Source organism: Silene latifolia, chromosome 8 (assembly GCF_048544455.1).
Source record: "Silene latifolia isolate original U9 population chromosome 8, ASM4854445v1, whole genome shotgun sequence".
Lineage (NCBI taxonomy): Eukaryota > Viridiplantae > Streptophyta > Magnoliopsida > Caryophyllales > Caryophyllaceae > Silene > Silene latifolia.
The window spans coordinates 73131693-73154519 of record NC_133533.1 but is presented as its reverse complement, the minus strand read 5'-3'; the positions used below and the strand labels follow the sequence as shown (position 1 = coordinate 73154519).

General features: G+C 39.2%; 1 protein-coding gene across 1 annotated transcript; it reads left to right on the top strand.

Moving 5' to 3' along the window:
• The first annotated feature begins 1487 nt into the window (after nt 1–1487).
• Nucleotides 1488–2888, top strand: LOC141595361 (uncharacterized). The gene has a single exon (XM_074415325.1). It carries the CDS (start codon nt 1488–1490, stop codon nt 2886–2888), a length of 1401 nt encoding a protein of 466 aa, XP_074271426.1.
• The last annotated feature ends 19939 nt before the right edge of the window (nt 2889–22827 follow it).

Sequence of the window (22827 nt, the reverse complement as noted above, 5' to 3'; positions counted from 1 at the left end):
GAGACTTGGTGGGTCTTATTCTGATGAATAGATGAAGGACTTTCATGAATGTTTAGATTATTGTCAGATGATGTATAGCCCAGCTGCTGGATCCTATTATACCTGGAATAACAAGCAGGAACCACAGACTAGAGTTTATTCCAGACTAGATAGGGTTCTTGTTAATAATCACTGGATTCACCATAGACCTAATGCATATGATCATTTTTACAATGAAGGCATTTTTTATCACACTCCTTGTATTATCCAAGAGCCTGCTACCTCTATGAAGGGGAGAAGGAGTTTTAAGTACTTCAATATGTGTAGCCAAGTGCCTGAATTCAAGCCTTGCATTATTCACCATTGGAATCAGCCTTGGCAAGGGACTAAAATGTTTAAAGTTGTTATGAAATTGAAAAGTCTCAAGAGACCTCTGAAAGATTTAAACAAAGACTTATATGATGATATTGAGAATAGTGCAGTTCATGCGGGAAGATATTAGATAATATCCAAGATCAATTGAGGACTGCCCCTGGTGATCCTACTCTTTTAGTTAAGGAAAAGGAAGCTGCTGGTGTTTACAGAGAGTTGCAAGCTGCCTGTGACAGTTTTCTGACTCAAAAATCAAAAGCCACCTGGGTAAATCAAGGGGACAACAACACTAGGTATTTTCATAGTCTCCTTAGAGCAAGAAGTGTTAAAAATAAAATTTTCCTCATTGAGGATACTGATGGTAATGTGCATTCTGATGGATCCCATATACATTCTGCCTTTTTGAAGTATTATGAAACTTTACTTGGGACTGCTGGGCATACCACCCCTGTTTGTGCCTCTGTGGTTCATCAAGGTCCTATTTGTAACTCTGAGCACCACTCTATTCTACTGGCCCCTGTCACTAAGAAGGAAATTAAGGAGGCATTCTTTTCTATTCCAACTCATAAGGCCCCTGGGCCTGATGGTTTCTCGAGTGCCTTTTTTAAAGATTCTTGGTCTGTTGTTGGTGATGAGGTGTGTGATGCCATCTTGGATTTTTTTTTCAGTCTGGTAAGATGCTTCAACAGATCAACCATACCTTCATTACTTTGATTCCAAAAATTGACAATCCTCAAAATGTCACACAATTTCGTCCTATATCCTGCTGCAATGTCTTATATAAAGTCATTTCTAAAGTTCTGTACACTAGACTCTCCTCTGTTTTGCCTTCTATTGTCAGTAAGAATCAAAGAGGGTTTGTTAAGGGGAGGGGTATTGCTGAAAACATTCTCATTTGCTAGGATCTTGTGAGACTCTATAATAGGAAGGCTGTTTCCCCTAGATGTTTGATGAAAATTGATCTAAAAAATGCTTACTGCCTTAAATTTCCCTACTAAATTTATTCATCTGATTATGATTTGTGTAAGAACTGCTTCTTACTCTTTGGTGCTTAATGGAGAGAACTTTGGGTATTTTAAGGGGGCAAAAGGGTCGAGGCAAGGGGATCCTATCTCCCCCTCCTTTTTACCATTACCATGGAATACCTAAGTAGGATTTTGACTCATGTTACTACTACTATGCCATTCAAGTTTCACCCCCTGTGTAGCCATCTCAAGTTATCTCACCTCATGTTTGCTGACGACCTACTTCTCTTCTCTAAGGGGGATACTACTTCCATCATGATTCTTCTTAGAGCTTTTGCAACCTTCTCTGTAGCCACTGGTCTTCAAATGAACTCTCTGAAGTTTAACATCTATTTTAATGGGATTGCTTCTAGTGTCAAATGTGATATTCTGCAGGTCTCTGGTTTCTTTGAAGGAGCCTTGCCATTTAAGTATTTGGGGGTGCCTATTTCTACTGGTAGGCTCACTGTTAAGAACTGCTCTTGCCTTATTGAGAAGATTACTGAAAGAATCCATGGTTATGCTGCCAATAAATTATCTTATGCTGGTAGATTAACCTTGGTGAACTCTGTTCTTAAGACTTTATATACCTACTGGGCTTCTATTTTCATTCTGCCAAAGGGAGTGTTAAGGAGAATTGATGCCCTTTGCAGAAATTACTTATGGGATGGATCAACTGAGTATGTTAGATCCCCTCTTGTTAGCTGGGAAAAGTTGTGTGTACCAAAAGATGAAGGTGGACTTGGTATTAGGCATAGTATTGCCTGGAATCTTGCTTCAATTTGTAAGCTCTCCTGGTGGATTTATTCTAATCAGGATAGCTTGTGGGTACAGTGGGTACACCACATTTATATGAAAGATGTTCCCTGGTCTCTTTATAAACCTAAACATGATGCTCCTTGGACCTGGAAGACTATTTGTAAGGTTAAGGACAAATTCACAGCTGGTTTTTCCTCTACTGGACTGTGGTTGCCATGTCCTTCTGTTTACTCAGTTAGTAGTGGTTTCCAGTGGATCAGGCAAAAACATCCTACTGTTACTTGGAATAAAATGATTTGGAATTCCTGGTGCATTTCAAAGAACTCTGTTATAAGTTGGCTAATTGCTCGTGAAGCTTTGCAGCTGAAAGATAAGCTTTTCCTGCTGGGAATTATTCCTGATGATATTTGCTTCATCTATGGCACATCACCTGAAAACCATCAGCATCTGTTCACTCAGTGCTGTTATACCAGAAAGCTTGTTGCCTTGCTCAGTCTGAAATTGAATATTGGTCTGCCTATAGCTAATCTCTTAGTCTGGATGCAGACTAAACCATGGGCAAAAATTAAGAAGCAGGTTACTCTTGTCTGGATTCAAGCCTTGTACTATACTATCTGGCATCAGAGGAATAAGGCTAGACTTGAAGGGGTTGTTCAACGACCTGAACATGTTTTTCAGCTGATTCAGTGCCTACCTAAATGTCGATTTTTAGGATGGCATGTATGTATTAAACGGAGTAGTGATAGGGCTTGGTTTAAGACAGTAACTTATTAGCTGCCTTTTACTTAGCCTTAGAATTGTATCCAAAAATGGATAGTTTGTAATAGCTTGTTTATGATCTTAATGAGAATTTCTAACCTTTCACCAAAAAAAAAAATGACGTCTTCACCTTATATAGGGAAGCGTTTATTAACAAAAGTATAAACTAATCACGGAATAAAATCCCGCGTAAATCAGCAAGGTACTCGATCGAGGCATTTGAAACCTCTCGATCGAGTAATTCTTCAGCAAATCCTCTCGTTCGAGCAAGAAGCACGTTCGATCGAAGACCTCTAATTCAGCCCACTTCGATCGAGCTCAGCAGGGACTCGATTGAACTCCAACAATCGTCAAAACCATTCGATCGACCAAAAGATCTCTCGTTCGATTGGTTAGCCACTGAAAACAGCTTGATCTTCGTTTGGTTAGCTTCTAAGGACCTCCTTCACGCTTCTCGAGGCGCAGCACTTCCACTCTAAAGCCTCTATCTCCATAAATGCATGCTAGGGAGACTGAATAAGGCACGATTTCACCACATTGAGGTCCGTTCCTGCAAATAAGACGAAACAAAACCAAAGTAGCCTATTCGGGGCATTTTGCAATACAAAACTATAGAAACGACATTGAAATGCGTGCAATAAGAGGCTAAAAAGACTATATAAATTGCACGTATCAAATCTCCCCAAACCGAACTTTTACTCGTCGTCGAGTAAACTAAATGCAAACTAATGGAATGGATAAGAAAACTCAGAGCTAGCTATAAATTGTCCACTTAAACCATTTAATGCAAACAAAACTGACATTTAAAGCTATAGCAGTCAAGCGCAAACGAGTTATATGGTGTCTATAAATAAGCTGAATTGTCAACCTTGTAAGACCTTAAATAATGGACTCTCACGGGTCACTTTTCTCTCATGAAGCAAAGGGTAAGTATATAAGTGTAAGAGAAGAAGAGAAAATAGTCACTGACCTAAATTACGACCCACATAAAGATGCTTGCAACAAAAATGATAGACAATTCCAATCACCATACATACATTCCAACCAAACAATGTCTGTCACAGCTGAGGGCTTACAAAAAGTATGGTTTAGTGAGGCAATGGGTAATAAAAGGCAAAACAGTTATGCGATATGTGGAGGTAATGCATCAAGCTAGCACCTAAACAATACCATACTAAACAGATCCGATTCTTAACCAATTATAAAATTTAGCACATGTACCCTTCAACTGGCACAAAAACTCACTAACCAATACACAACCCCTCAGAAGATATAAGTAATGCATAGGAGTAAGACCGTCACAAATTTCCCTTTTTTACACGTCCTGTTTTTCTTTTTTTTTTTTTTTTTTTCTTTTCTAGTTCTTTTCTTATTTTCTTGCCCACATCTTTTCTTCTTTTTTTTTTTCATTTTTTAACTCTCTTTTTTTCCTTCCAATTCCGACATATCCTCTTTTCTTTTCTTTTCTACCAACTCTAAACAATATAAAAAAAACCAACTCGCATCAATGGAAAATATACCGCAAAATACACTAAACTAGCTTGATAGGCAGGCTTAATTTAGGTATAGTTAATGGATCAAACAAGCTAAGTTTGGCTAATGTGGAGCTAAATGGGTGAAAATAAAGAAAGGGAAAAATTGCAAGCGCCCCCTACATGTGACACCGACCACAAACCCGAATGTATGCAAGCAAAAAGCAATCGAATTTCATAAAAGTGCAAATTATTGAACATGTTGTGCAAGGGGTATACTACTCTCAATTCCTACATGAACTGGTCATAAATGACACCAGTTATATAGCTCTAAAAACTTTAAAATTTTAAGGTAGTTTGCCAATTTTTTCATGTCAAGTATATATGTTCAGCTGTATTTTAACATTAACTCGTAGACAATGTGCATGACAAAGCTAATAAAATAACAATCTGATGCAAGGCATAAGTGAAATGATAATTTACAGTGCAAAATCATCACAGAAATCTACCATTCCGACTAGACCTATATGCTAAAATAAACGTGATATTTTTTATTTTTTTGGAATTTTTTTATTTATTAAAATTAAAACAATGATGCAAGCAGAAATTAAACGTGAATGCAAAAACAAATGCAAATGCAGACTCAAAGGATGCAATACTCTCCCCAAACCAAAACGCACAACGCCCACGTTGTCCTCCAGCATACACCAGCAGAATTACGGGGAACGGGATAAAAATAACCAATAAATGAATGAAATAAATAAATAAATAAATGGAAATGAAAAAGAAATAAATAAAGCGGAAATACTTACAAAATAAGCGAACTTCCCCAAACCAGCCAGAAAACTGGGGAAGTGAGTAGACTAGCATCTACTCGTCAGCCCCCTCCTCCTCGTCAGCCACCGTGTTGGTGGGGTCAGTCTCCTCCTCGTCTATCCTCCTGTGACGATCTGCAACAAGGTCGGCTCTGACTCTCTCCTCCTGCTCAGCTGTGTCCGCCTCGGTCTCTGGCTGTGGGCACCCCTCCGCCGGGTACCGGTAGAAAGAAGGGTGTGGCCAGCCGTCTGGAACGGGACGTCCTCTCCTCATGTGGTACTCGTATAGAGGAAACAAGGCAAATGCCTGGTCCCGCTCTATACGAGCCACTCTCCTGCACATATCAAGAAGCAAACCATCACGACACCTTTGGTCCATGACCTCGGGCGCCTAAAAGGGTGGAGGAGTAACAAAGTTAACCGGCTGAATCGGTTGTGGCACAGAAGGAGTAGGGATAGAGGTCGGTGTAGTCGTAGGCGTGGACGTGGACGTCTGCCTAGCCTGAGTCGGTGTAGACCCCTCTCCGGTCTCAGGTATCTTCCATGTCTTAGACGCGGAAGAAGTGGAAGGAGCAAGTGAAAGGTGGTAAGAAGGTATAGGTGGAAGTAACCTAACAAACAGAGTGTTCAAAGGTAAAAGACGGGGTACGTCGGGAAAAGGTAGGGTCAAGGGCTCGGAACCACTAATCTTCCAAGTCCGTTGGTCCTTTGCTAACCAAGACCTCGCCAACATGGCATTAATATCTATGTACACATCTTTATCTATATGTGTCAGGCCACGGGGGAACTCAGTGAAGAGGCCACGGGCAATGTATGAGGCTAACCCTCCGCAAGAAATCGTGCCCTTCCTCTTCTGCCCGACAACGTTAAAATGTTGAGTTGTCAGATAGGAAATGTTAAGAACGAAGGGGCCAACACTATCAATGTTCAGATAGCCCGCTAAAATAGACAACTCAACGTTATTAACGTTTTTAGGCTCGTGGCGGCCAAAGATCTTGTCCCTGAGGAGACTAAGAAAGTAACATGCGGGGGGAAGATGGACGTGAGCCATCCTCCTCTGGTCGTAGGGAGTCTATGCTAAAGTGGGCCAAAGTAAAGACAGGAGCTGCCTGAGGGCCGTCCCTAGTCAAACCTAACCTACTCCCAAACTCAGCTAAGGTCCAAGTGAAGGTCTGGTTAAACAGTCGAAATGAAATGCAAGAGCTCTCTGGGTCAGTGTCATAGGCAGCAGAAGAGAACGTAAAAGAGCAAAGAACTCTAGTGTCACTTGATCATACGTGAGTGCTCTCATCGTGGTCAGACAAGTCATCCCAGTCCCGTTTAATAGTTCGGCCACAGGTTCTAAAATCCCCAACTTATCCAATGAAGAACGACACAAAAATTTTGTAGAGGTAATGTTACAGTCCATTAAATGCAAAAAACGCTTACGATGAAGCGGGTTAATGAATCGTACCTGAGGGAACTCGGGAAGCGAGTCCAGAGAGTCATCGGCTACGAACCGGGCATCGACTCGTGCAGCAGCAGTAGGACCCCCTCCTTTGGCCCGTGAAGCAGCAAGGGCAGCAGCGGCTAGCCCAGGAGCGCGGCCAAAAGCTGGTCGAGGTACGAGAGCAGACAAAGGGACTGTGACGGAGGGTGTCGACACAGCAGGGGTCGACACCAAGGACAGTACAGAGGCAGTAGTAACAGTAGCAGCAGTTGTAGCAGTGACAGTGGAAGTAACAATAGCAGTGATAGCGGGCGTAGTGACGGTGGTAGTAGCAGTGACCACTATCTCAGAGCTAGACGGAACAGTAGTGGAACTAGGGGCGGGAACGGTACTACTACTCATCCTAATAATCAAAATAAGTCCTAAGATCAGAGCACAAAACAACAAGACGAATTTTCCCCAAAATTTCGAAAATTCCGAAACCCTAATTGTATAATTAAAGCCTAATAGTACAATTGAACAATAAAGAATAGGGAAGAGGACTTACTTGACGGATTACCCAGAAGAAATTGTAATTAAAGACGACAAATAAAATCCCAATAAAAACACGAATATTCAAAGGGAATTTAAAGGGAAAATGTCGAAATTATTGCAAGGAAAAATTTTTCGGTAATTAATTTGGTAAAATGGGATAAAAAATGGGGATTTAGGGGATTTTGAAGGGATTTATATCGAAAAAATAAAGAATAAATGAAATAGAATAAGGGAAATAGAACACTCGCTTCCGTAATTTCAACATTTTCACTCGATCGAGTGATTTAAATCAGCTCGATCGAAGGCTTTCTCTGCCATTTACCTCGATCGAAGTCTTTGAAAGGACTCGATTGAGAAGTCTTTCCTTCTCCTTGTATTCTTCTCGATCAAGAACAGTTGTTTGTTCGATCGAGGGCTTTGACCCTTCGTTTCCAATCGATCGAGTACAGGACAACTCGATCGAGAACCCCTGAAGATGGTCAATTTGATCGAGCACAGTAAACCATTCGATCGAAAATATTACCTGGGCATTTTGCTCGATCGAGTACAAAAAGTACTCGATCGAGGCTTTTTCTGTTGGCACGCATCCCAATGTAGATATCTTCCCTAAACCTGCATAAAAACACAGCAAAATACTTCGCGAAAATACCAAAATCACAAAACGCAGTCTATATTCGGTCTTACGCTAATAACTAACTACATTATTGTCTAAAGTCTAAACGCAAATTGAAATGTCTAATAGAAATTCAAATTACAAAGTTTTTACAAAGGGACATTTCCCGTTTATCTTCCGAAGAATTTTAACAGCCCAAAAGATGGCTTCCGACTAGAGGAGGTCCCTTTAGCATCACGGGCCGTCCTCGTGGATCGCCATGAGCTTGAACTACCGAAAGAAAAATAGTTCGCGTCTACATACGCCTTCACTTTCTTATTTCCTTTATCTTTCTTATTGACATCTTCTTTCGTATCATTCCCATCAGCGAGCTTGGCTTTCACTGTACCTTTATTGACGTGATCTCCAATATCCACTCTGTCTGTACCTGCAGTAAAAGAAACGACAAAATGGTCCTCCATATCGCTCTCAGTCTGAGGCGGAGGTGTCAATATAGCAGCACAAGACTCAATATTATCGACTGGAGAATCTATATCCGGGTCTATAGAGGGTAGAGCGTTGCAAGGTTGAACCTGCATAAGGGCCCTACGAACATTGGACTGATAGAAAATAAGCTGCTCATCACCTACCTGAAAAGTAAGAGTCTTTCCCCCGACATCGATTACTGCGCGACCAGTAAATAAAAATGGTCGTCCTAATATGATAGGAGTGTAAGAATCTTCGGGTATGTCTAACACTACAAACTCAACGGGAATAAAGAATTTCTCAATCTTTACAGATATCTCCTCTAAGACACATAGGGGCCGTGATAAAGTACGGTCGGCCATCTGCACAGTCATGTTGGTACAGTGAAACTTTGTCAAAGCCAGTCTCTTAGCGAGAGACAATGGTAGGACACTCACGCTAGCTCCCACGTCACATAGCACATTGTCAATCAAATGGGTCCCTATATGGCATGGAATAGAAAAGCTACCCAGGTCAGACTGTTTGGGTGGTGTCTTATTCTGAATTAGGGCAGTGCCCACTTCAGTCGAAGCTACCGTTTCATGATCATTTATATGCCTCTTACACGTTAATATTTATTTCACAAATTTCATATAAGAGGGTACCTGAGTTAGGAATTCGGCGAAGGGAACGTTGACATGAAGGCTCCTCAAAATATCAGCAAATTTACCGAACTGTTGTTCAGCCTTCCTGTTCTGCAATCTCCTCGAAAAAGGGGCCATAAGGGGAATTTCCAAGCCTTCATTTCATTCTGCCAAAGAATCAACACGATCAACATCATTTCCACTCGAGCGACCAACTTTTCCTGTCGATCGAGTACTTTCTTCAACAATTTCACTCGATCGAGGACTCCCATCCACTCGATCGAAATCTTCTTTTTCAATAGTACTCAATCGAACATCAGAACCATTCGATCGAGTACTTTCCATAGTAATTGTCCTCGATCGACCTCCAGAAATGAGTCGATCGAGTACTTTCTTCGGATTCAACATATTTTGTCAAATGACGACTGTTCATGAGCAGGAACTTCGATTTCCGGGTCTGAATTATCACTTCATGTTGGCATTTTAGGTCCCTCATAGGAAATACCACTCCTCAGATTAATTAAATTCACCGTTTCATGATGTTTCTTATGAGGCTGGGACGGTTGAGCTATTTGTGACTCAAGTGACTTGATTGATGCAACTTTTTGTTGGCCACTTTTCTGCAAATGAATAGTCAACGATTGAATCATCGACTTTAACTCGGCCATTTCACTCACGCCACTAGAAGAAGCACCTTGTCGCGGCGGTGGAAAATATGGAGGCTTTCGAAAGCCTTGTTGAGCTTTATGAGGTGGACCGTAAGGTTGTTGTTGCTGCGGTGGAGGTGTATGATTCAACACATTCTGACTAGTCCATCTCAAGTTAGGATGGACTCCACTCTGATTGTTCTAATAGGAGCCTCCTTGCCTATATTGTGGAAAGGCAAAAACCTGCTCCTTCTCAGCTAGACAGTCAATTGCAGTGTGACCATCATTACTACCGCACCTCTCAGATGAAACGGTTTCTTATCTAGTCAACAAGTGAATCGTATGTTGATCCCGAGCAGCCTGCAATTCTAATTTGTCAAATATGGCATTCATGGCTTCCAGCTGAGCCACAAGTGCACAATCAACTGAAGAAACTGTTCTAATTCCTCCTCTTGGGTTCCCATATTCAGCACAATGGGTATCCGTCTCCTCAATGATCCCCCATCCCTTATCATCGTCGATATTCTTTTGGAACCGACCATTTATTGCAGCATCCAAAATAGCACGGTGATCGTCATACAACCTATTATAAAACTGGTTGCACAAGAACTACTGATCAAAACCGTGATGAGGAACGGACCGCACAAGCTTCTTCAAATGACCCCACGCCTCGTACAAGTTCTCATCTGGCGTTTGCTTGAAACTTGTTGTCTTTCCTCTCAGCTGATTAGTTTGTTGTGGAGGAAAGTACCTCTTATACAAGTCTAGGGCGAGGGTTTCCCAGTTAGTAATTCCAGCTGCAACTCTATCAAGATCAGTGAGCCACTCTCGGGCTCCATCAGTCAGAGAGAAAGGAAATAAAACTTCCTTAATCTTGTCCTGCGTCACTCCCTTAGTAGCGGGAATGGTAGAACAATATTCGGTGAAGACTTCCATGTGTTTCCGCGGATCCCCACTAGCTACTCCACGGTACATATTCCTCTCGACCAAATTGATGTAAGACGGCCAAATGTCAAATGTACTGCCATCCTCTGTTGCAAGGTTGAAACCTTTAGGAATGGAAGCAGCTGTAAGCTTAAAGTGACTCGCGATATTAGGCATCTTCACAGAATATGCTGCAGAAATAGAATTGTCTTCTTCAAAAGACTGGTCTTATGCAAATATAAAGTGTTCAAAATCGGGTTCAAAAGTACTCTAGGGTTCCTTTTGATTCGTTCTCAGCAATTTTTGTCTATAGCAAAAAGTCCGCCCCAGTTTAGGATCAACTGGCACTAATTCTGACCTGCTAGACCTAGGCATAAACAACACTAGAGAAAATCAATAAGAACTGTCTCAAGGAATTAAAAATTCCCTAAGACGAAGACGAACGAAAATAAACAAATAAATAGGTTAATTGCCTTCCCGGCAACGGCGCCAAAATTTGATACCATCGTTTAGTACCGAAAATAAATACCTAAGACAACTAATAGAAGTTAGCGGAAGTAGGGTCGATCTCCACAAGGAGGCTATTATATCTATCTGTTATCTAAGTCTGCCTGGTAACAAATGGGGGTTTTAAATTGATTTCTAAACTAAGAGAGATTAAGGCAGGAGAAATTAAGCGATAAGAGAAATAAACGATATAATCAAATAAAGAGAAATATGCTAGGAAGTCGATTTACCATGGCAGTTAAATAACTCAGTCATAAAAAGTTCAGACGATCTAATGTGAGAAGGGTAAGGGAAAGATCCTTCCGGTCTGCTATCCACCCTAGAATACAACTAACTTAACTTTCGTCCTCATTAGGGTAGTCTACTGTTCATAACAGGTCTGTTCATTCCAATCATCCGATCTAGGATTGAATTTAACCAATTTAATGAGTTTAGAAGCGTGCACTCAACTAAACGATTACAATTATATTGTTAATGAAACAGTTTTCACAATTCAATCATCTAACCTATTCACAACATCATTAACTCACTACCATGGCTCCTCTAATCCTAACATAGAAGAATTAGCGACTCAAGCTATTAATATTAGCAGCAATAATAACAATGAATAAACTAGAGGAAGACATAAAAGATGAGTAATGAAGACGAATCATAAACTAACAATAATGATAGCAAAACAGAGATTAAGGAACAAGGATTAAGAGCAAATAAAAAAGAATTAAATTAAGAGTAAAGAGTGAAGAGTGAAGAAAGATTACAAATAGATGAATCCGGCAATAAGAACGAGTTTAACGTTGCAAAAGAGAAAAGAGAAGTCTGATTAAGAGAGTAATTAAGAATAATAGAGTATAAAGTGATAAAATATGAGATAGGTTAACCTAATGACGTCTTCACCTTATATAGGGAAGCGTTTATTAACAAAAGTGTAAACTGATAACGGAAGAAAATCACGTGTAAATCAGCAAGGTACTCGATCGAGGTATTTGAAACCTCTCGATTGAGTAATTCTTAAGCAAATCCTCTCGATCGAGCAATAAGCATGTTCGATCGAGGACCTCTAATTCAGCCCACTTCGATCGAGCTCAGCAAGGACTCGATCGAACTCCAACAACCGTCTTAACCATTCGATAGACCAAAAGAGCTCTTGATCAAATGGTTAGCCACTGAAAATAGCTTGATCTTCGTTTGGTTAGCTTCTAAGGACCTCCTTCACGCTTCCCGAGGCACAACACTTCCACTCTAAATCCTCCATCTCCATAAATTCATGCTAGGGAGACTGAATAAGGCACGATTTCACCACTTTGAGGTCCGTTCATGCAAATGAGACAAAACAAAACAAAAGTAGCCTGTTCGGGGCATTTTGCAATACAAAACTATTGAAACGACATGGAAATGCGTGTAATAAGAGGCTAAAATGACTATATAAATTGAACGTATCAAAGGAAGTAGCAATTGTGCAAGACCTCGATTCGAGCTAGTTGACTGCCTCTGTATCACCAATGTTCGGGAAATCCGTGAAAATATTCACAATCCCCTTCTCTGAGGAAGATAATCAACCTCTCGCATAAACATTAATTAAATGATACGAGTAATTATTTAGAATACACTTACTAATAGCGTGATAAAATTGGGAACAGCGTCGCTTTCATATTTCCCAAGTGGACATAATCTTTTTTTTTTGCTTCAAAAACACTAAATCATAAATATACAAACATGCCATTATTATTTGAATATATATGTCTCAAGTCATACAATAACAAATGACATTATTGAAGGTTGTAAACTTACTCAGTTATCATCCTTACACAACTGTCAGAGGGTTTGCCTTCGCGAGAGTCAATCCAAAGATAATCGTTTTTGTTTCCACTTGGATTGCCAGTAGCACCCAATGCTTCCTATTCAATTTGGGACATTGAACTGTTAGTTCATTTACACGCAATTAAGCATGTTAATAATAAATTTATAGAACCGTGATTCATTTCAAGAATCTCATACTATACATACATATTCTCATTGTAGGGGGCAAGCCATAGTTTTTTGGATGACATCAACCGACGAGCGATACTATTGGTTTGTTCTTCGTATGAAATTCTGTGCACAAATAATGCCTTAGGACTTAAGAATCCGTAGGCGTGAAATGGGAACTTCAACTCAGCGATCTGATTATTCAGGTACCTATTATGCCACATGGAATGAAAAATGTTACTGTAATTGATAATTTTAACAAACATCATTATTCGTATATGGAAATGACTAAATAGTTTTATTAATAAAACTTGCGTCATCCAAATCAAAATGTCAACATCTAAATTGTCAAGGTTGACAAATTCCATCAGTTGCTTCGGGTCCAGTACGGTTATATCAGCTGCGCCCATAATTTCCTCTTCAATGTTAATCATTTCTACATCCCCTCTATGTGACTTCTTTACAGCCAGGTTATGCAAAGCCATCAGCGAAGCAGTTTTCCTTTTTTTCTTATATTCACACGATTCATAATAAGAATCATAAGCAGGCTTGACTGGAACAACTTCCGTTGACGTAGTAGTAATTTCTTTAGCTGCAGCCATGGCTTTGTTTAACTTCTGCAAATGTAAAGATTAAAGTACTTACGATGTGTTAGTATTCGTACCCTAATAAATTTAAAGAACAAGTAATAATTAACGTCTGCGTATAGATACCTCAGGGATTACAACATTGATGAGGTTGTTAGGCCATTGCACATAAGAGCTCAGGGCTTCTTTCAAATAAGTGATCTCCTCAGAAGGAAATGGCACTTTTACTTCCCAATACTCGTCTTTATATAATTGGGACACTTCCACTTTAGTGCAATTGTGACGAAGGGGTATACCATGAACCTTAACTTGTTGAAGCCGGTCGTAAGCGAACACGTATCCCCTGGCAACAGCAACTTTCTGTTTCCCGTGTAAACAGAACAAACGACAAGCCACCTTGCAATCGCCCTTCATGACAGCTTTAATCAATTAGTACACATACATTCACTACCTTTAATAAATTTCATAAGTAAAAAACGTGTACTGAGATGAAGAATTATAAACTAGCAGCTATTAACTTTTTCGGTGTAGAGAAGAACGTCTGATCATCAACTACCTCAATCTCTTCCTGTGTCACGGCCTTCCTGGCTTCCTCTTCCTCTTCAACTGCCTGATATCGATCCTCGGCTCGCACCTGAGTCTCCTTTGCCATTTCGTTCTCCCTTGCCATGTCTTCCTCAACTTCCTTCTGTACATTAACACTTGTCCATATAACACGTGGTGATTTACCAAATCATATAACACATTGTATATATATAAGACATAAATATTATTACCTCTTTTTCCTCCTCCTCCTTCTCCTCCTCCTCCTCGTCCTTCTCCTCCTCCTCTGCTTCCTTTATGACTTCTTAAACCATATCCAACTCTTTTTCTGATGGCGTTTCCCCACTTTCCAACATTCTCATCATCAACCTGGCTATTTTATGTAGTCGTGTTGTAGAAATTAATGTCAGCATATATAGTTATAAATTACGTTGGTTCAAATATAGTATTTATAGATTACCTTCTTGGAATCATCACCACTTCGAGTTGTTTTCCCAAAATACATAGTGATACCAATATGCGTCGATACCCCTCTCACACGACCTGGATGCTTTGCTTTGCCGATTTCCCTAGCAAGAATGTCATCACGTGCTTCAGGCTTCTATTTTCCTTCCTGTACCTCCTTCTCACATATCCTCTACATACACATAAAACCATTAAGCAACACACAATTATATAACTCCGACTACCAGTGGTAGGAGTGACATATTTATTCAAACTTACAATTTTCTCATTGATGTCCTTATCATATTCAGTTTCCGTCTTTCCATTCTTAGGAGTGTGACCTTCCACCCAAGCGTCGTGACGACTGAATTTTCCAAGCTTTGCCTACAATTCATTCATCACATTGATATCCTCTCAAAATATGTATGATTACTATGAAAAAATATAACATCCGACTAAAACACCTAATAGTCTAATACTATAAGAATTATGTACTTACAAGTTTCTTCTTAATCAATCTATAACCACCTCGGGAGCCGTAAAAGACGATCTTTTTCTTTGAAATTTTCGCCTCGTTCCTCTCACTCATAGCCTTTATCAAATAAATTGTATCAAAAAACGTAAGCATGACCAAGCACTAAACTAAGTGTACTTCTTTAATTATTATTATTAAGTTACCTTATACTTGTCAGACTGCCTATAAGCGATATTGCTATCCCAATGGTCTTGACTGACATACGGATACTTCTTTGTTGGTGGGTTCTTGTTCATCTCCCCGGTTTCCTTCTTGAACAAGTGATTCTCAGTAATCTTTAACTTCCATGAACTGATCGAGGGCTTCCCTTGTCTTTGTTTTTAGGTACTTATCATACTTTTCTGGGACAACGTAAGCTAACTGCATATATGATGAGCATAGTTGGTACAAGTGTTTCAGCTAATACACATATCAAGTAGTAACTTAATTTCTGCAAAAACATTTATTATTGTATATACATACCTTTATTCTGTTTATTAGCATGGTGTTCCGTATTTTACTCAGTTCACTGATACGCGGCGTACCGAGATGCACATATTGTCTTACACAACAACCAATCCAACTCGCAAAATACCCGGCATACTCACCATATGGCAGCCCCGTATCTTTATCACATTGTAAAGGATTGGGTATCTTTGAATTTATTGCTTCTAGGGAAACCCTGTGGCGCATCCGACCGCAGTGTATTGCAAATTATTCTCATCACCTGAGTTGTCGCCTGATACATTTCCATCATTTCTTATCCGCTTTTGGACCATATCTAAAGCAGAAAATAATAAACAAATAATAACAATGTATGCTTATAAAAACAAACAAATCTACCGAGAGGAGGGTTTATTACTTCTTTAAAGAGGAGAATCCGGATTGATCTGACGGCGGCTATGGCGATGATGACGATGACTACGACGGCAATGGTGTAGGCTGGTGGTTGAGGGGAAGCTCAATGTTTGAGAATATTTTGTGGGGAGGGGAAGCTCAGAGTATATATGTCACTACAACGAAAACGCGGGATACCGACGGAAAAATTAAGGCCATACTGACGGCTTTTCCGTCGGTATTTCAATTTCCTGACGGAAATTCGGTCAGGAAACAGGGTCAGCTTATTTCGTCAGTAAAAAACCTGTCCTAATGGAATTTCTGTCGATATTTCAAAACACTGACGGATCACTGACGGGAATTCCGTCATTATTACTAGCTTAAAAGTGACAGATTTTCCGTCAGTTTTTTCGTTTTACAGACGGATTTTCCGTCAGTGCTTGAGACACGTGGCAATTCCGTCAGTTTTTATGTTTTACTGACGGAAATTCCGTCAGTTTGTGGGACACGTGGCAGTTACTGGTTAATTCTGGAAAAATGAGGGAAGAAGGCTATGCCGGAAATTCCGTCGGTATTTGGAATTATTGACGGAATTTCCGTCAGGATTTTCGAAAAACAGGCCTGGAAACAGCATCCTGTTGTCCGGCCACGATGCATTTTTTGCATCGTTTCAAATACAACCACGATTCCTATTTGGATCATTTCCAATATAACCAAAACCTGCAAAACACATACAATTGTCGACCGCCAAGCGGGAATCCATTTTCACGTCGATCGCTAATGCGGGAATCAATAGACAACAAAAGAGAATTGAACGCAAAATGTTTTACATAAAAAGATAGTCAAATTCGTACATTGTCTTACTAATTAAACACGAAAGGGAATTGTCTTACCATGGTTTTCATACTCCCTACTAGATGACAATACTAACCAAACTAAAGGTTCTAACCTAAAGGCTCTAACCTAAAGGCTCTAACTAATAGGCTCAATAAAAATACCACTTCCTCCAAACCCGTCATCACCACCCCCAAAGTCATCCCGCCTATGTGGAGGAAATTGTGAACACGTGTTTGGGGGTTGAGATGCTTGCATATCAGCCCAAGCCTTTTGCATTGCCGCCATTTGTTCAGCCTTTTCACGAACCTGTCTTTCAAGAGCAATTCGAGCGGCTCGCTCATCATTCATTTGGGTGGAAAGCTGTGAAATCATGCTAGGAGCATAAGAGAAAGACCGTCGGCCAGCTTTGTTAGGAGGAAGATCATACCATATTTCGGCCCCTTTATCTCCGGTCCCAAACATCTGGTTCTTCTCGTCAAAGCCTCCTACAGCCTTGTAGTACACACAAATCTCGTCGGGAGACTGTCCAGGTGGCAATGGTTATCTCATCTCCGCTTGGAAATCACGCTGAAAATAGAGAAAATCGTCAGAAATGATATATATATATGTATACCTATCTTTATAAGAAAGATATTATCGTTCTTTGTAATAAAAAAAATATTAAATTGAATACAAAAACTTACCTCAATCTCAGCCGCTCGAGGGTTAACCCACTCGCCCTTCTTATTTTTCTTCGTCTTCGTGAACAACTTGTGGGGGTGGCCTCTTGACCCTGAAATTAGTATGGAAACAAGTAAAATCAAGTATATATTTGTCAATCATATATATTAACCACTTTTTAAAAGCTAGATAAACAATACTTACCAATTCCTTGAAAGCATCGGAGCAACTCTTCCGACCAAGAGTGTGGGTGCCCAATGCTTTCCCATCTTTACCACCCGACTTCCTATTTGCCGTGTTGATTTTTGAATGTTTGGCAAAAGTAGGATCATTTGGCCTATTCCTAAGGTTCTCCCACCAAGTAACAGACACTCACTTTGGCTTTTTCTTATTATATTTTAGTCCATTAATAAGAGTGGTAATCCGCCTCGTTACCCTCGACTGCCACTCAGGCACAAGATCATAGCCAGGATCGATGGATATTACATGTGTCTCTTTCAAAAACAATTGTGTAATTAGTTATATAAAACTTATGAAAATTCTTATAAACTTAAGAAAATTATTATAAACTTAAGAAAATTATTATTGAAAAACATAATTACCGCAAAGTAATTCCACATCTTCTGACGCTGTGCGTTGCTCGCTTCACCCCACCTAGTGAAGTACTCATCTCCTGTGTTACGGGTGAACGACCAAGTAATATATTTCTTGATTGGTTCGTCATCCCACCTGAAAAACACATAAATATTTGAAATTAAAACTGTAAATGTTAAGTTTTAAAAATAAAAAAATTAACATAAACTTACCAAAAATGATCTCGCCGAGCACGGGCCGATGAGAGAGTCACCTACATGTTCTCTTGTCTTGTTGTTGGAGGATCAGGATCTTCCTCATCCTCAACCACCTTGCCCTCCCGATCATGTTCAGTTGCATTACTATTGCTCCCAAAATATCTTCGAAAAATGTCCGGCATAATCACTGCACGAAAACAATTCAAATTGTTAGTTAAAAGAAAAAATCGTTAGTTCAAATCAACCATTTCTGCAGGGTATATATAAACAATTGAAACAAACACTAACTATGGAAAACAGAGTATATGTCGTTTTAACTTGATTCTCACAAATTAAGATTTGGAACTATACTACCTTATACCATTATTGTTTTATTTGGTGTTCATGTGTCCAATGGAAAACTGTGAACTAATTACCACTTGCCTCTTCTTTAATTCATTTTATTGGTTAAATTGAGAGGTTTCTTATAACCAAACCTTGGAAATTGAAACACACTATTGATGTTAAGCTAAAACGACATGTAAAAAACAAAAAACCAAATAGGCTAGAACGACAAGTAATAAAAAACGGAGGGCAAATTTTATTGAATGTTTAAACTTTAAACTTTTTTACAAATGTATTAATAATTCTACAATTACAACTAGTCCGCCTCACTATCACTGTCACTACAAATCAAAACAGGTTCATCCTCTGAAAAAACCACTCCTACTTCTTCCTCTGATTCCTCATTTTCATATCTAATAAGTTCTTCAAGTTCATCTTCATCCCCTTCTTCTCCGACGTCTCTGTCATATTCCCCTTGACCTCTTTCCACTGCCACTTCGTATACATCTTCATCCTCAATATCTTCCAACAAAATCTGTGAAATTGAGTGATCATTCACAACCACATCTTCTTGAAAGACACTTTCTTCAATAGGAGCATCAATTTGTGATCTTGCCTGGTTTTAAAAACCGTGGACCACTGAATACCGTGATTACCTTTCTTAATGGTTGGATAAGGAGCATAACAAACTTGATAGACTTAAAAAGCTGCCACAAATAGGTTATGTCCACGAAGTTTCTTTTTCTCGTTTACATCTACAAGTCCATAAACCTTATGGATACTAAGTCCTTGTGGGGAATTATCAAGCCAATCACATTTAAACAATATAACCCTATAAACCCTTTGCTCGGCATAATAAGAAAGCTCAATTACTTCATTTAGGGTTCCATAGTAGTCCAACCCTTCAGTTGAATTCACAGAAACCCCATTGCTTAACGTAGACTTCGAAACATCAACTCCCTCCTTAAAAGCTCGAAACTTATAGCCGTTGATGGAATACCGTCTTCAAGACTTCACCATGTTACTAGGACCCAATGCTAAAGCTATTATTAGATGATCCTTCAATATCTATGAACCTATGAATAAAAAAATGTTAATTAAGTTGTTATATTTTTTTCAATATCTAATAAGATATCTAAATGTGTCGATCAATTTCAAAGAAAATGTATCATCACTTACTTGATTTCGGAACCATTTCGGAAAATTTTTGTCATGTGATGCCCAAACATCATCAGAGGATGTGACATCAGGAAAATTGATTTTGATATGTGTCTCAAATTCCCTATAAGTAGGGAAAGAATGTTTTAGTTATGTATTAATTACCTATAAATTCGATCTAATTTGATAATTAAAAAAAAAAATTGAGTAATGATGAAGTATTAACTTACTTTTCATAAGTCTCTAAAAAATCTCCACAGTTCCTTAGCACATAAAAATGAGCTTCTTCATACTCTTTCTCAGTTAAGTACCTCTGTATACATTTCCCGGTTGTAGTTCCGATGTCATCATTGAATAACTCAGGTAACTTAGATTTCAACTGGTCATCGGAATTTACACCAACATCTAAGTCTTTTGCTTTTGTGTCAATGTGATCTTCGAAATAAAAAGAACAGAAATTTGAAATTTCCTCTAACAAAAAAGCGCTGAATATTGAACCCTCCACCCGAGCTTTGTTGCCAATCTTTTTTTTTAAATGATTAAGAAATCTCTCAAATGGATACATCCATCGATATTGAACAGGTCCTCCAACTTTCGCTTCATAAGGTAGGTGAACAAGCAAATGCTCCATGGAATTCAAAAAAGACGGGGGAAATATCTTCTCTAACTTGCATATTATCTCCGCAATGTTTGACTCCAGACGTTCCATAGAATCAACTCTAATCGTAGAAGTACACAGGTCTCTAAAAAATTGGCTTATATCAGTTACTGCATTCCAATGACCTGTCAGGAGCAACTCTTTCAAGGCAACGGAGAGTAGTCGTTCCATAAAGACATGATAATCATGACTTTTCATGGAATGTAACACCATCTTTTTATGGTCAACACACCGACTCAAATCTGAAACATAACCATCCGAGAATTTTAAATTAGCAACCCAGTCACATAGAGCCTTTTTCAACGCGGTTGATAAAACAAACCTAGATGATGTGGGCCGTTTATAGCAAAGTTAATTAAAGTCTTCTTTACCCTTAGCGTCAAATTTAGTTTTACCTGGTACATCCATGATGGTGTTGATAAGTTGTTCAAAAAAAAATTTCTTAATGTGCATAACGTCCAAGTTGTGTCGAATCAGCAACGTTTTCCAGTAGGGAAGTTCCCAGAATATGCTTTGTTTCCACCAACCTTCATTCTGATCTTTCAATCTTTTCAATTCTTGATCAGAAGCATCAACATTTTAGGCAAGTCTTTTACGGATTCCCACACTTCATCACCCGTTAGTTTCGATGCGGCTATGCGATTCTCAGTTTTTCTATTTTTAAGAAATTGCTTACAATTGTCGCGTAAAGGATGATTAGGTCTTAAGAACTCACGGTGACAATCAAACCAACAACCCTTTTTGCTATTTTTAAGCCAAAAAGATCTATGATCATTTTCTGGACAATACGGACAGGCATGATATCCACTTGTGGACCAACCAGAAAGCATGCCATATGCCGGGAAATCATTGATCGTCCACATTAATGCAGCCTTTAATTGAAAATTTTGTTTCTTAGAGACATCGTAGGTGTCCACGCCGGTCTCCCAAAGTTATTTCAACTCTTTGATCAATGGTTGGAGGAAAACATCTAAATTTGACTAAGGGTTCTTAGGGCCGGGACCTAGTACAGATAAGAACATAAATTGTCTCTTCATGTATAACCAAGGAGGTAAGTTGTACGGAGTCACAATCACGGGCCAACAATAGTATTTCGTCGCAAACTGCCCAAAAGGTTGAAATCCATCCGTACACAAACCTAGCCTAACATTCCGGGGTTCACTTGCAAAATCTGGATGCTCTATATCGAAATGCTTCCACGCTTCTCCATCACTTGGATGTGCCATTGTTCCCCTTTATCTTAATCGAGAGTTTTTGTAGTGCCAACTCATCTCACCTGCTATGTGCTTGGTTGCATATAGTCGTTGTAACCATGGCGCAAGTGGGAAATAAGTTATTGGTTTACATGGAATTCGCCTCCCACTTGAATTCTTTTTACCTTTATACCGAGAGCACGACACTTTGTACATTCTTCAAGATTAGAATTTTCCTCCAAGAAAAGCATGCATCTATTAATACATGCATCAATCTTTTCATGGGGAAGTTGGAGTCCCTTCAGAACTTTTTTAATCTCATTAAAATTGCGCGCCATTTGATTTTTCTTTGGAATTATGTCACCAACGAACGACACAAAACCATTAACGCATCTAAGAGATATGTTGTTCTCACATTTGAGTGATAACAACCTAGCAGCTGCTTGCAACAAACTCATATCACTTCCCTCAAACACTGGCTGTTCGGCTTGCTCTAACATTTTAAAGAACGAAGAAACTTGGGGGATCGGGGTTTCATAACACACTTCTTCATCGTTAATGTCATCAGGATTAAGTCGATCCTCCAAAATTTGGTCAACAGTATCACGCAATGTATTTTCCACGAACTCACGGGAAGGATTCTCACTAGCATTTGTACTAGGTAGTTTCTCACCGTGATATGTCCATACATAATAATTATCGGCGAAACCATACGACCAAAGATGAATTTGAACATCTGCTTTCCTTTTAAAACCTAGGTTTTTGCATTTCTTACACGGACACCTCATTTCACCTAAATTATTGTACTCACTACTTCCTTCCGCGAATTTAATAAACTCTTTCACCCCCTCTGCAAATGCTTTCTAGGGTTTCTTTTTTTCGTCTAATCTTTCATACATCCATTGTCGTTCTAATCTTTTCATGTTATTATGTATCTACACATTTATATATGTCATTAAAAAATAACCTAACAACAAACAAAAACAAGAATAATACACAATAATTTAACATTTTAACCAATATAAATATTGTATTTCTTTGAATTGGGTCCTTATCACTCCAACCTAAACCCATAATTGTACGTTTCAACTCACTAGCAAACATGTACTTGTGATTTATTAATGAGGAAAAAAAATTCGGCAGCAATTCCCATCTGTTCTCCAAATACACGAGAAAGAACTGAACAAACATTATATTTTTGGTCCTTAATTGCCCAAGTGAGCTGATAACTCTGGCAATTATTTTGTGACGCTGGTTGATGGTGGGTTCAACGAGCCATAAGTCAAACGGTTGACTGACCAATCACAGAGGCGAGTTATACGGATATCTCGTAGGACACAATTGTGACAACGACGTGGAGTCCTAAATGTTTTATAACATTCGGTGTCAGGTCGTGGATAGGACCTCCATGGTG

Bases quoted from the DNA above. Each gene is read 5' to 3' on its own strand.
- LOC141595361 (XM_074415325.1), top strand. From the start codon at position 1,488: ATGGAATACCTAAGTAGGATTTTGACTCATGTTACTACTACTATGCCA.